Below are 16,012 nucleotides of genomic sequence, written 5' to 3' on the forward strand. Positions count from 1 at the left end.
AACATAGCATTAACAATAAAACAAGTCACGTGACCAATAAAGGTCAAAAGGTCAACATTTTAATTTTCTCAAATACTTTACTGTTTGGTATCGTAGGATAGCATTTTTTGTATTCTGAATACATTTTTACTAATATCTATCCGATTTTCCTTTGTTTATTGTCATAAATTTCCAATTATGTAAATAAATTGTTTTTTAATGTACAATGATAAAGGTCTCCTTCGTATTAAGATAAATACGGTTTTTCAAATGTTGGTAACATTTATCTGGTTATCTATATATAAATTTACGTAAGGGCAAAATTCGGTAAATCGCGCGTTATTTCTAGAATATATTGTTTGAAGGTTTGCATGGCGAAATCAAATGTTGATATAAAGTTTGCGGTACACCACGTGTATTAGTTCTGAAAAGAACTGTTGAGTTTCTCGACGTTTCGATCAATATACTTTGATCGTCCTCAGGAGTGAGAATGCAGAAAGTCCAGGAAACTTGGAATATAAGTGGGAAGGGGTGGGACCGGTGTGAAAGCCAGAAACAATGGCAAGTTCACACAGTGGGAGGGATTGAAACTAGCTATAGCAGAGCATTGTTTCTCAAGAACAATAGTGAATGGAAACTTGCTATAGAAGAACAATGCTCTTCTATAGCAAGTTTCAATCCCTCCCACTGATGATGATAATTGTTTTATTGCCTGAAAACCGGTTGAACAGCTCGAGTACAGCATCATAATGTTGAAGACAGGCCGATTTTCTATAAAAAATACTATTTTGATAGATTTAATATACGTTATTATTGCAGTTAAACCACCCACATCATCACCCTTCCCTCACTGGCATGAGTAGCGTTGTAAAGCCAGTAGAGGATAGGCCTACGGTGCATCACATGCCCTAAACGCAGAACAACTTTGGTGGGTAGGGTAGGAATCAACTTAAGTATGAATTGGCTCTAAGAAACAATTGAAAACCATTAGGCCTACTAATTAAGTTGAGTTCGATAATTTAATATTTATTGACGATTAAATCGAATTTATGATTTGCCCCGAATAGAGGTGGTTTTCACAAATTGTTTTACATTATATAAACATATACACGTCGTAGTGATGTATCGTTACATGTACTGTACTATTTCAATCGACTAGGACGGTGATAGTTTCACCAAAGTATTACATCGCAATGTTTTACTGTGTTTAGTGGTATATTATTTGTAAAGCATGAAAACAATTAATATTTCGTTACTAAATGGATAAAGAATATATTTAAAAATTGTTCCTCTTTGCACCCATCCTCTTCCTCATCCCTCAACCCTAATGTTACATACAAAACACAAATTAAGTTTGTTTAAATTTGACTTAAACAATTGGTCTCATTTTGTGACAAATTTCTCTTTCGGAAGTAATTCCAAGGGTGCTAATTTTAGTTGAGTACATAAATCACAGTGTCTATTTATTCGTTCCTGTAAACGACATGTATTATTGTCCTGCGGTACGTACATTTGAAATTAAATCGCCAGTTTTTTAACGCTGAAATTATTATGTATTCGAGAACCAGCTCACGTTCCCTATTAGTGGGTGAACCATCCAACACTTGGCCAATTCTGCTTGGCAATGATAGGAAGAGCCGACATCGAAGGATCAAAAAGCGACGTCGCTATGAACGCTTGGCCGCCACAAGCCATTTAACATAACATTTATGTACACATTATTATATTATTATTGCATATTTGTGTGACCATGAAGACAGGATAGAAAACAGTTCATCTATACTGTGTATAATTAGTCGAATAATCTTACTAGAGCTGAAGTCCATGAGAATAGAGCTATTAGAAGAGTCACTGAAACAATCCTCGGTCAGTAATCTGCGAAGCTTAGACATAGATCTAGTTTTTGAGGTTTTACAACCTTTAGTGCAATGGTGACCCCGTACATTAAAACTAGAGGCTAAAGCAAACGATTTAGATGTTGGTTGACATTCTGTTTTGGTTGCATACCTATAGTGAGTATTCCTAAAACCTGGATCTGTCTTTTCTCTGTGGTCAGAACTAGGGAATTGTCTAGGTTGGTTGGTATTGGTGTGTCTCCATGAGAAACTACCACCAGGTAAATCACCGGAATAAGTTCCACAGGGAACTTGTGCTGCGTGGAACTGCTGAGGAGTGCTAGTGTTCTGAACCCAACTACTCACTAATTGAGGATTTTGTGTGAAATCCCAGTGAGTCTTTTTGGATGACAAGCAATTGATTCCAGTTAAATATTCTAAGTCACCGGGTCTAATATTTCCAAATTTGGACCTCCAATCAGTAATTTTTCTAGCTCTTTTTCCTAGTAGATGGACGAGATCCTGCTCTGTCCAGAAATGTATTGCAACATAAGGTATTCTTTAAGCACAGCTGAGCTCCGGAAACAAGTAAAGTAAAGGATTTTACGGGCTGCCGATATCTGAACTATCGTCACTTTTGTTTATATACACAAACTTTGTTCAAAATAATGATTAATATACTCTTCTAATAAGCATTGGGCTAGTTATGTAGTACTGATCTATTAAAAAAGGTACACAAAATTAGTATAATCTTTTATAATAAGCATTGTACTTGTTGAAAATATATTAATATACTCTTCTAATTAAGAATTTGTATCCATTGAGATCCAGCCACTGATACCCACAGTATTTTCACTTTTCAGTAATTTGCCTTTGGATTTATATATATATAAAACAAAGAAATATTTAAATAAAAAGAAAACTTTCATTGTAAAGGTTATTTATTTAATACTACTGGGTTTGGTCAGAATTATGTTTAAATGTTAATAGCACATTATGTTACAAATTATTATTATACTCTTCTAAATAGCATTGGGCAAAACTTTCATTGTAAAGGTTATTTATTTAATACTACTGGGTTTGGTCAGAATTATGTTTAAATGTTAATAGTACAAAATGACCACATTATGTTACAAATTATTATTATACTCTTCTAAAAAGCATTGGGCAACAGATCGTTTTTTTACTTAAAATTGTACAGTACTACAGTAGGCCTATAAATAGTAGTTCAGTATGTTGTACTGTCCCTAGAAAAAAGGTATTTAAAGTTATTTCTGTAGTCAGTAAAATATGTTTTAGGTAGATTCCAACAATCTCATGCATTGAAAAGTATTTATTATTTGGCTTATATAAGTTTTAAGTGAAACTCTTAAACTATTTTCCCTTAGAATGGTAATGGTCATTTTATCGTCATTGATGGGATATATTTTCAATTGTTTGATGTTAGTTCGATTAAACATGTTGTTTTGTGGGGTTTTTTTTGCTGCTGGTGGTATCTACACTATCTAAGGTAGGCTATACTTGGGGTAAATGGGGTCTCTAGTCGAACTTTAGAGGGGTCTGCCAGGGCACATAACATTCATGATAAATGGCACCTCTAATTGGCCGGAAAAAACACTCTCATGCAGCATGCTACCATTGAACAAAACGATCGATTTTTTTTTTTTTTTTTTTTTACAGATGGTTCTCGAATACATAGTAATTTCAGCGTTAAAAAATTGGCGACTTCAAATGTACATGCAGGAAAATAATACATGTCGTTTACAGGAACGAATAAATAGACACGGTGATTTATGTACTCAACTAAAATTAGCACCCTTGGAATTACTTCCGAAAGAGAAACTTGTCACAAAATAAGACCAATTGTTTTGAAACAAACTGAATTTGTGTTTTGTATGCAACATGAGGGTTGAGGGATGGGGAAGAGGATGGGTGCAAAGACGAACAATTTTTAAATATATTCTTTATCCATTTAGTAACGAAATATTAATTGTTTTCATGTTTTACAAATAATATACCACTAAACCATGGAGGTATTTATACCTCCATGACTAAACACAGTAAAACATTGCTATTTTAATACTTTGTTGAAACTGTCACCGTATAGTCGATTGAAATAGTACGATACATCACTAATACGACGTTTATATTTGTTTGTACAGTAATTACATTATTAATTAATATAAACGTTCAGAAGGAACAGTCAGTAATAAAGTAAACACCTCTATTCGGGGAAAATCGTAAATTAGCTTTGATCGTCAATAAATAGTTATCTAACTTAAAGGGGGATTCTGGGTTTAAAATTGCTTTTAAATATCGTTTATTTATTAAATAAAAAATATTATAACAATATAGACATGTCAGAATGAAGAAGTAATAACGAGAAATTAAAAAAATTAAATTTTATATACATTTTAGGGTAAATTCATGGAAAGTCTGTTTTTCAGCAGCTTAGGGAAGCTCATTAATATTCATGAGATATTCACAAAATCACGTCATCAGTGGATTCCAAACTCGCGACGTCAAGCTTGTACGTTGTGTTTGTCAACTTGCATCTCTAGCTCTCTCCCCTGTCAAACGACGACCACCCGATCATTGTGAAATACATTTTTTGTAGATTTTCTAAGCTAGGCCAAAAGTGTAATAATAACAGTAGTAGCATATATTTATTTGACATTTAATGAAATACAAAATTTACTAGGCCTAGTACAGATTTACGGAGTCATATTAATTATACTATTTTTATACCTCGAATAGTACAGATCGTATATCGGCTTCACGTACTAGGCTAGGCCTAGCCTAAATCATTTTATTCATGGGTGAGAGCCATTTCTGACTAGGGATTCCATGCCACGATGGCTACGTTAAAACATCGGGGCCATCATGGGCCTAGCTAGCCTACTACTAAACGATTGGCCCATAAATAACAAAACTCAGTGGATTCCAAACCCATCCTATCAACCAAACTCCTAAACAATCTAAGCCTAAAACGTTCTACAAAATCGGCTGTAAATATTGAGGCAAAACGAGGTCCGATCGCCTTCCGCACGTATGGTGTCCCGATCGTCTAATAAGTAGGCCTAAAATAGGCCTAGTTTACTCTCCAAAAAAGCGGATACTGCATCAAGCAAGTAGACCAGGTAGTAGGAAGGAGACCTAGCCGATCCGGCCCAGTTAAAAATTGAGCTAGCTAGTGTAGTAGACCCTATGCGAATTGATACTACCAGGCCTTTTACTATAGGCTAAACTTTTTAAAATTAGCAATACTTATGTTTACAAATATTCCAACTCTCTCATTCGAGCTATATTATCTATACCATTCCGGTAGGTCGAGTCGACCTTCAATCAAATACTGTACATCGTTCATGTTGTGATTATAGACGGGGTATACTCGACCCGACCAGTTTGGTATTGTATATTGTATCTGCTTATCACGTGACGATGCCAGGCATGGGCAGAGAGTGAGCACGTGTATCGTCGTCTCGCTCTCCTCGCTCAGGAATGTATACGTTACGCTTCATTGATTTTGAAAGCTTTCCCTAAGTCAGTGCGAAAATCGGCAAACGTAAAGTGCAAACATATCTAATTTTTCACTGTTTTGATGGATTTTCATAAAAAATTGACTTTATAAATGGGAAGACCGACTAAAATTACATCAGATAAGTATAATTTTACAAAAGTAATTGATATGGTTAATGATAACGAGTCGTCGGAAGATTGACCATTTCACGAATTTCCTATTCTGTAACCACAGTGTGATTTTGCCGTAGCTGCACTTGTAATCTGGCCTCATTTCACAGCCTTCGTTCTGCTTCACTGGGCGCTTATATAAATTGAAACTTTTACCGTTCAATAGAAAAACAAATATATTTTACATTTTTTGCTATTCATTTTAAACCCGGAACCCCCCTTTAACTTAATTAGTAGGTCTAATGGTTTTCAATTGTTTCCTAGAGCCAATTCATACTTTTTTTTCTCTTTTGTGGTGTTAACCACTATTTATTCATTTCATCTTCAACAGATTAATACAATTATTTCTAATAATAATAATAACTATTTCATTGTTATTCTTACTTTTGTTTGGTTTATATATTCATATTCATACTTAAGTTGGTTCCTAACCACCAAAGTTGTTCTGCGTTTAGGGCATGTGATCCTTTGTACTGTAGGCCTGTCCTCTACTGGCTTTACAACGCTACTGGTGGTGGTGTGGGTGGTGGTTTAACTGCAATAATAAAGATAATTGTACATAATAGACGGCGACTGGAAAGGCTAGCTCATTTATCCGTTTAAAAAAATACCTATATCCAACCTCTGCAGCACAGATTGGATAAAATGGATCGAATTTCTGTTATGACTGTACAGTACTTTACGACGCCTGAGGGAATAGACACTTGTGGAACAGAGATTGGAATGTTCCATTTATCGCAGATCAAAACAGTTGTATTAATGTATATTAAATCTATCAAAATATTATTTTTTAAAGAAAATCGGCCTGTCTTCAACATTATGATGCTGTACTCGAGCTGTTCAATCGGTTTTCAGCTATTAAAAACAATTATATCCTCGTATTATTGTGTGCGGGTATTTTTCCATAGACATTCATTAGACAGTGTATACCACGATTGGAAAACACCCCTATTTGGGGCAAATCGTTGAACCTAAATTCATTTAAATCGTCAATAACTAATTACCTAACTCAATTTAATTAGTAAACAGGGTTACATCAGATGGTTAAAATCAGTACCGAAAGTATGAACCAACTTTATATACCATCGAGTAAAAATTCTAGAAATAAACCGAGATTTATCGAATTTTGCCCTTACGTAAATTTATATATAGACGACCTTCACAACCAAATATTTCTTTGTAATAAAATTTATTTTAAATGGAACGCTATAAAAATAATCCTCTGCTTCATCAGAGCATGAATACCTAATAACCAGACAAGAACGTATCTTTATTACGTTTTACTATCAATCCATTTTCATATCACGCAATCCATTTTTCAACAATATAGTAGTATAACAATAACATTTTGATTGAATAGTGAGGGATTAGTTACAGTTTGACTTTGAATAAATCATTGGTAATTTACTGAAAATCCAAAATGAACTTGTGTTATAATACAAACAATATTATTCAATCAAAGAAACGCTCTACTACACATGTGAGATAAACTTCTGACGACGACTAAAACAACGACAATCAGCTAAATGTTAGTGATTTTATTTCATCTCTGGCTTGTTACATTTTTCATGACACATTACCGGACTTCCCCCTCCTCTCGCAATGAACTACAGTACAGATCTTCCCTATCTAGGCTTGTGTATGTAGCATACTACGCTATTCACAAATTACCCACGCATAGCAGTGTTACTAGAGCCATCACAGATTACCTCTAATGGATCAATCATTTACACATGAATTCAAAAATTCATCGACAAACGAAATATAGCCTATATTCATTCCTTTTAAATATTAGGCATATTGCCAAGGCTAATAATCGAATAATCTAAGGCCAATTTTTAGGCCAAATCATAATTTTGCGTATAGTTTTGTATTTCCGATGCGTGTAGTACCCTATTTATCTTCATTTCCGTACGTTCGTAAATATTAGGCCGAATTTCCGTAGTAATTTATAGACATTCCAAAATTTGAACCGTGTTATACCCAGCAGAGCAAAGTTTGCTTCTTTCTGCAAATGTCCTATCATTATTTTCTTTGTTTTATTTGGAGTGTGGTTTAAAACAACACTTTTGTAAAGTTTATAGTGGATAAATAAAAATGAATTTTTGGAAATTGTGGTTTTAACATCTGACTTTATTTAGCATTTTTAAATGAATTAAAATTCCAAATTATACAATTTAACCTTTTGCTCAATATATTTATAGCAACAGCTTCATATTTTTTGTATAACTTTTTAAAATTATTAATTGATAATTAATTTACATTAATTGAGTACAGTTATTAGAATGTATTACCGTACCAAAAGTACCTTCATCGGGGACATCCATGTGACGTTCGCATTGAACGAAAACAAATTTATCATGAATTTTACGTGCGAGAGTACCATTTGCGGGGGGTAAAGGGGGGTTCGCCCGAACCATAAACCCCCACCCCGGCTACGGGCCTGAAGGCAGTGTACAGATAGTCTGTAATAGGTCATTTGGTATTGCTTACAATGTGCTAAATCATATAACATTGGTTGCTGGTGGTATCTACAATATCTAAGCTGGGCTAGTTGGGGGAAGGGGGGGGGGGTCTCTAGTCTAACTTTAGGGTGTCTGGTACTTGCGGTGCAGCAGACAATTAGTATGTTGTTATCCATTTAGTATTGTATGAACACAACTTGTTCATTTGGCATTAATTTTGAGTGGTACCTCACTCATCTATGCTAGCCCCATTTTAGGCCCTCCCTCGGGGGGTCTGGCGGGCCTATTGCAGCAGACAAAAAGTCTGTCGTTTGTGATACTGGTATAAGGATGCCAATGGGCATCCCATGGTGGTAAAATTAGGTGGTATCTCTCTCATCTAACCGGTGCCGATTTTTTAGCACCTTTCGGAGCCCCCCCCCCCCCCCCGGTCTAGACGCAGCAGGGGGTACCCCGCAGACTCCCATTTTCATTGACTTCAAGTGACCCCAACACACTTAAATAGTCAGATATTGGTACCTAGCTCATCTAACCAAATGTCTCTGGGCTGCCTGTCTACCATGCGAATATAACCATATATTAAAGCCGACAAAGACCGTGCGGAGCACGGGTTACTGCTAGTTATTTATAAATACGTAACCCAACCTTGGATATTTGGCAGTGAGATATAGAAAACAACTCATATGTAACAGTCCTATTATGACACGCTGACACGTAAACAGTGATTGTATAGTTCTTTATCAAGGTAGATGTTATCAAAAATGACAAGTCATATTTACGTTTTAAAACTGGGACACTTTCAGGTCCCTTTTTCATTTGGTTTTGGTTAACGGTTTAAATTAGACTATAAATTATAGTCTTTGGCAAGTGTATATGTTGTAATTTTTTTGTAAATAATAATAATAATAATAATAATAATAATGACGACGACAACAACAATACTAATACTACTACTACTAATTATATTGTATATGGATGAATATAAATGTATTTGTCAACGATACTCTCCAATTTATCTACTCGTCTAACTAATGATAGATTTCATCAATAGTGATATGGGGCCAACCAATTTTCATCATTTGTATCTTGCCGACGTCTATTATCGTAAACATGCTACAAATAAAAAATATATATCATGTTACTTACGTTAATATATTATTATAAAGAGTAAATGTAAAATAATAACGGTATTATTAATAACAATCCATATTGATGAATAGTTAAGGAAGATATACGTAGGCTTATTTTGCTAGAGGTAGGCATACTTTCGAAGTAACGTTACAGGAGGTCCGATAGGTTATAGAAAGAATCATTTCTACCCACTGAGTGTAATTAGATTGTATATTCGGTGTATTGTTGTCTTTGAACATCTATTTCATTTTGATAATGGTCTATTTACGAATCAATTACACTAATTGTTATTATGATAGTTTCGAAACAATTTTTATATTTTGTTCAACAATCTGATTTCCACGAGAATGCACTGATAGATAAATGTACTATTTCCATACCATTGGCTATTAATATATCTAATTCCATGACAATCCAGAACTTACCATATTGTCGCTACCAGACACGACATAGGGCCGACGAAATTCAGTTGATTCGATCCCATCAACCTAAATTAAAGACAATTATATGATTATAATTAAATTAAAGTGTTTAGACTTGTATAATCACCAAATAAAGGATGATGAAAATTGTTGAAAATAAATAATTAACCATCAATTCACTGGTGGGTTATGTAATATTTATTGCATATGCTGTTATTTCGTGTACCGAAGGGAAACTTTGAATTGATTTATATTTGATAATTATGGTAATACAAAGGGATACAAACATTGATCCATTATTCAAATACCCCTAAAAGCTGAATGTATTAATACAGCATTTATTTATTTATTAGTTATACTAGGAGCCCTCTTCAGTACAAAGCTGTTAGTACACAACTTACAAAACAATTAAAAACAATACACAAACTAGATTTCAACTCGTCATTTTGATATATATTCAAATTTGGAAGTAAATTGGACATGTAGAAGTGTGGTGCGCGCTGTTTTAAATGTATATAATTTGGACGAAAGAGATGAAGACAGTACTTGTTTAATTCAGCTGACCATTATGATGACGTCAAAACGTCCGATAGGCACAATTTTTACATGAATTCATGAATTAACAGCTTTCATAAAGTAAACATGAAGGTCACCTTTAATTCTGAAGATCTGTAAGATGTTCAAAATATGGTGGAGGTGACATTACGCGATCAGAGTTATCCAAATTTGTATGCGTGATGTTATCATCAAAATGAAAATGGTATAGTTAGTCACTCATGAGAAAGATTATTGCTTTCTGGGGGCTATTTTCTGTGCTATGACGAAAAAAAATCTTTTTTAAAAAATTCAGGTGGCTAAAGATGACGGTGTATTTGAATTCATTATATGAAAATTAATTTTTTTTAATATTAATTAAATTTGATATTAAATACACAATTCAGACAAATTCACGTTATGGCTCTGTCGTCACACCTTGACGATTTGGACAGCGAGTCCTCAACGTTTCAAAGTTTTATGTGAGGACAATAATGTGTACAGGAATAATTTAATTATACATAATATATAATTTTCATAAAAATTTAATTATCCGGATTTTTACTATACTATCGTTTGATTAGGAGGAGCTATTTTAGGTGTCTATTCACTTGTTGGCCAACGAATATTAATATGCATCTCCCAAATAAAATTAATTCATTTAATGTAAGCGTTGCAATGATATGACCATTTTGTTTTCAATGGGTCAAATATGAATGTTATAAATTTGACAACCAGCATGCTTGAAATATTCATAAACACAATGTTTACACTTTCCCCATGATTTGCACACGAAAATACACAGGGAACTGGGATTGGGGTCACCGTTCATTCTAAAGAGGTATAATTTTTTACATAAATTGCCCATTGCAGAGCGCACGATTTGCTAAGTTTTACGTGCGAATTTATTCGACGTGAAGCAATTGATCGCGTAGGGTGTATAAAAAATCAAAAATAAAAACCATAGATATACTGTACGAAAGCCGAAGAATTCGGCTTATATTAGGGAGCTTTCACATTCGCAGGAGCACGTAAACGGTAACTTTAACGGTTGACTCTTTACTGAAGTTTATGTGAATAGCAAGAGGCAAAATGAAAATGAGATAGTGAATTCACAAAATAGCGCCCCGATGATTGAGTGATCACGCTGAAAATCCAGTTACTATTATCATTAACATTACCATCACCATTACCATTATTATTATTACTATGGGAAAGATATTTTTGAAAATTAACATTTAGTATTAACATTTGAGGGCTACATGGGTTGCTATATTTCGAATTCCAATGATATGCATACTTACATTGGTCGGTGTGCCAGGAAAAACACTTCTTCGATAGTTGGCTAACATATCGGAATGTGAAGAACTTGAAAAACTTCCAAATTGTGGCTTGGGCTTGTTAGATGTTATAATTAGATGATTGCGCCGACTGATTGTTCGTCGATAGATAATCATCATGAGCAAAAAGGCAACAATAATAAGTAACAATATGATCAAAAACCCTCCAACTATAATTAATATCACTACGATGAACTCTTGTGTATCTGGAAGGTAACATTTTTTTTATAAACAAGTTTATTTGTACATTTAATGTAACAATGAAACATTTAGGCCTAAGTATATGCCTACTAAATAGGTCGACAGAAAATTAAAAAGATGTTTGTATTCAGTACAGTGCAGTAGGTAGGTCAAAAAAGTGTCAATAATTCTCTCACATGTATATTATTATTACAAAAAGGTTTAAGTGAAACTAGTTCATAGACCCATGTTATAAAAAAAAGTATGCACAAGTCTAAATTTGTAGGTTAGAGTTGAGATGCGGCGCACTCTCGAGTATTCACAATGTCGTGCATGCAACATATGCACTCGGTTGCGCCGCGTGCATGTCGCAACATTGTAAATACCCTCTAGTGCGCCGCATCTCCATTAACACACTCTTATTTGTATAATATAATGATACTGCAGATTTTGCCAGGAGAAGTTTTCTTATTCATCAGAATTATTAATCATGTAAGTAAATAATCATAGTACAATTTGCAGGGTAAAGTAAATTGGAAAAATTCGCATGGTCTATATAATAATAAATATTATACAATATGAGGTCATATACATAAATCAAATTTATATTGTAGGCCTTAATAAAGATTATGTGATTGTATACCATTGGAGCCCTGAAATTTCAGTAAGAATATGTTTGACCGAATGAAGTAATGAGCGGTATTAAAATGTCACTGTAATTATAGATAGATATTAAAAAAAATAATAGAAACAATCAACATTAAAACAACCAATACCTGATTCATCCTCACACCTGTCACCTTCGTAGCCTGAATCACAGGTACACACAGGTGGCAGTTCACTATCATCGCATGTTCCTCTATTGGAACAATAGTCAGGACATGAATCTAAAAAAAAAACACCAATTAGTATGCTTTTCATAGGGAGTAATAAACACCTGTTTTTGGAAAAACATTTGCATTGTATTATTATAAACTTTCGTTGTTTGACTACTACCGTATTGTTTGCCATTAAAAATTCAGACATAATATTAAAATACTTGATTTAAGTAGTGATTTAAAATGAGCCATAGCTGACACAGCTTATTTCCAATAGGGTCTTTATTGCGGTTAAGAAACAGAGAAATAAATATATGTATATAAATTTACGTAAGGGCGAAATTTGAATCGCAAATTTCCTACTGTGAGTGTGGGTTCTGTTAATATAAACACATAATATACAAATAAACTTTATTACTGACAGTTGCTTCTCAACGTTTGTATTAATTAATAATTACAAAAAACATCGTAGTGGTGTATCGTTATATGTACTTTACTATTTCAATCGACTATGACAATGACAGTTTTAACAAAGTATTAAATCGCAAATGTTTTACTGTATTTAGTAGTATAATTATTATTTATATAAAAAACATGACAAAATATTTCGTTACTAAGTGGATAAAAAATATATTTAGAAATTTCTCTTCTTCCCCATCTCTCAATCCTAATGTTACATACAAACACAAATTGGGTTTGTTTAAAAATTTGGACTCATTTTGTGACAAGTAATTCCCAGGGTGCTAATTTTAGTTGATTACATAAATCATTGTGTCTATTTATTCGTTTCTGTAAACGACAATGTATTATATAGTCCTGCGGTACGTACATTTGAAATCGCCAGTTTTTTACTCTGAAATTACTGTGTATTCGAGAACCATCTGTGGGCACGACATAGATGGGACGCGAGCTTAGCGAGCGTACGTTTTGGTATATACAATTTACATTACTTAGTACAGTCTAGTCAACTGCTTTTAGTTGGTAAAAAAACCAATATTTCATATAATTTAATTTAATATATTAAATCGAAAACATTATTATTATTAACACACTTACATTCGATAACTTCAATAGCATCAGCATCCACAGATATGTCAGTACCAGGAAGCATGTTATCTTCAATGGAATCAGCAAGTAATGTCTCTAAATCATTAGCAGTTACTGTGTTACCAGGAAATGTAAGTTCAATGTCGGCAATTATACTCCCTTGACTGAATCTAGTGACTTTGCACAGTATGATGTCACTACTATCATATACATTGGTAAGCTGTTATGGAAAAAACAAAATAGGTATATCTTACTGTGATTATCTTGGTAATAATAATAATTTTCATGATTTTATCCGAGCAACAGAATTGTTAAAAATAGAGTACCATCTAATCCCACCTGATTTTTCCTGTCAAACAGCCTTACTTCTGAATCAATAAGATTAAGAAGGGTTTCTTTCTTGCGCATATTTATACATATTATCTTTTATATAACACCTAAAAAAATTCCTGTCATTTGATTGGACGATTGTGGGTCACATGGCGTGCAATAGTACGCACTATTAAACGATCGTTTAATAGTACATTTTTTCGTGTACGAAGAAAACAATCTTTTCACGCTTGAAAATATTTCATTTCATACTATTGCTTTTGAAATACAACAGCGCCACCTATTTTGTACTTTCGCCGCGATTGAATGTTATGACTGGTTTCGCGATTGAAGTACATTTTTGGAGAGTTGTACTAATTTAGATCAAAAAGGCATTTAAATTAGCTTTAGATCGTTTATAAGAGTTTGATTAATTAATGGGAACATCTCTACAAGACGTGGAATCATTGGAAAAAATATAATTAGCCCAGATGAGTTCCAGTTGCCTGTCTGGTATTGCTGCCTTTCAGCTTGGGCCTGTTAGTATTAGGCCTAGGCGTTTTAGCCTTGCTAGGCTTAGGATTGTTTGGTCGTTTGTTGACAAAATTAACACAGGTGTGTTTATAAAATTAATTAATTTATTATTAAAAACCAAATGTTACTGTTTTAATCAATGTGAATTAAATGTAGGCCTACCTTTTATTTGATTAAAATGACAGGAATCTATTTAGATGTTATATAAAACAAATAATGAATGTTTTATATTAGTGTAGTGGTACAAATAATGGCATTTGGTGAATGATGAAAGGTTATATATCAACTCGGCTTCGCCTCTTTGTTTGTACCATTACACTCTTAAACATTAATTATTTTTATAATATCATTTATTATCATTTGTCATAATTTTTATCATTATAATACCATCTATTATCTATCATCATCGTCACCGCCGTTGTCATCTTCGTAGCCGTCGTCATAATGTCATCTATATATAAATTATGGTTAATTCTGACAGGCGAGCACAATGAAAAAACTTCGGTACTAATCTCCGCCTTGGATACCTACCTTATCTATCTCAGATGTACCGCGAAACGTAGATTTGATAACATTAGTTTCTACTATTACGATATTGTTCCATATTTCTATCTTAGAAAGATATTATAATGGGTTTTATAAGAAATTTTCTGATTTCAATCGGTAAATTTTAACTCTACGCGCGGTAAGTAATTTCCGGGTTCACGGTAAGGTGTGTCAATCACCTTGCAAGTTTCCTGCATGGTTGGTTTCAACCAGGGAGTTGTAAAACAACTGCCTGTTTCAACTAATACACGATTCCCCCAGACAAATTTCTTAAGCGATCTATCAAATTCTAAACTCAGACGCTCTTCAATCTGTACAATGGCCCAAAATTATGGAAAAATATCCCCACTTCTTTAAAAAATAAACATTCTCTTTCATCATTTAAATATCATTATAAAAGCCTCTTGGTCTCAGTGTATGGTGAGTAGTCTCCTCTTTCCTTCTTTTGATATTTTTTTGTATTGGATTTAAAGAGTTTTAAATGAATTGTATATTATTAGGTTATATGCATGATATGCATATAACCTCTTGATTCTGTCAGGATCTTTATTTATTTATTTATTTATTTATTTATTTATTTATTCTTTCCTTAGCACTATTTTGTCCGTGAATTATCTTGGCATCAGTTTCATCTAGCTAAGTCAATTTTTCAGAGTATATTCCTTATGGCCAGGAATCGATGTGGTTATGTTTTCACGGTGCGCAATCATAAATTACGCGGTCTACGCGCGATTTAATGAAATCACGTTTGTAATCATATCTTCACAAGCATGAATCACTTTTAAACAAAATTTGGTACTCATAAATTTAAGGTCATATTTCATCATATGGCAATATAATTATGTGCGTAGCGCATATAACGCATGCGTACGCGCGCTTAAAAGTTTTAAAATTGTCAAAATTTATTTTCGATGAAATTAGAGTATGTTTCAGGCAATTTTAAGCGTTTAAAAAATTGCCACGAGTGCGCAGAATTTTGCACGCGCACTGCGCGTTAAACGTTAATGCGCACTATTTTTGCCCGATTTCTGTTTTACAACCTTTCTTTAATAATATCATCATATTTGATTCACTTTTCAACTCGAAATTGCGTTATACAAGCACGTCAAAAGTGACAGGCTACGCACGTATAAGTTAACAAAATAGTGAAAATATGCTAAATTTTAAAATTAATATATATCG

At 33.5% G+C, this 16,012-nt stretch overlaps 1 protein-coding gene across 1 annotated transcript in view; it reads right to left on the reverse strand.

Annotated features, from left to right (window-relative positions):
• Window positions 1–8,902: 8,902 nt before the first annotated feature.
• Window positions 8,903–16,012, reverse strand: part of LOC144850503 (uncharacterized) — a 94,155-nt gene continuing 87,045 nt past the window's right edge. The window contains exons 42-46 of the mRNA XM_078707786.1: window positions 13,451–13,661; window positions 12,353–12,463; window positions 11,361–11,602; window positions 9,526–9,588; window positions 8,903–9,082 (exon numbers count right to left, since the gene is read on the reverse strand). Of these exons, the coding sequence (XP_078563912.1) occupies window positions 9,014–9,082; window positions 9,526–9,588; window positions 11,361–11,602; window positions 12,353–12,463; window positions 13,451–13,661 (696 nt within the window). The 3' untranslated portion in view covers window positions 8,903–9,013. The remainder of the gene's footprint in view (window positions 9,083–9,525; window positions 9,589–11,360; window positions 11,603–12,352; window positions 12,464–13,450; window positions 13,662–16,012) is intronic.

The sequence above is a fragment of the Antedon bifida genome, chromosome 8 (assembly GCF_963402885.1).
Source record: "Antedon bifida chromosome 8, ecAntBifi1.1, whole genome shotgun sequence".
NCBI classification, from domain to species: Eukaryota; Metazoa; Echinodermata; class Crinoidea; order Comatulida; family Antedonidae; genus Antedon; species Antedon bifida.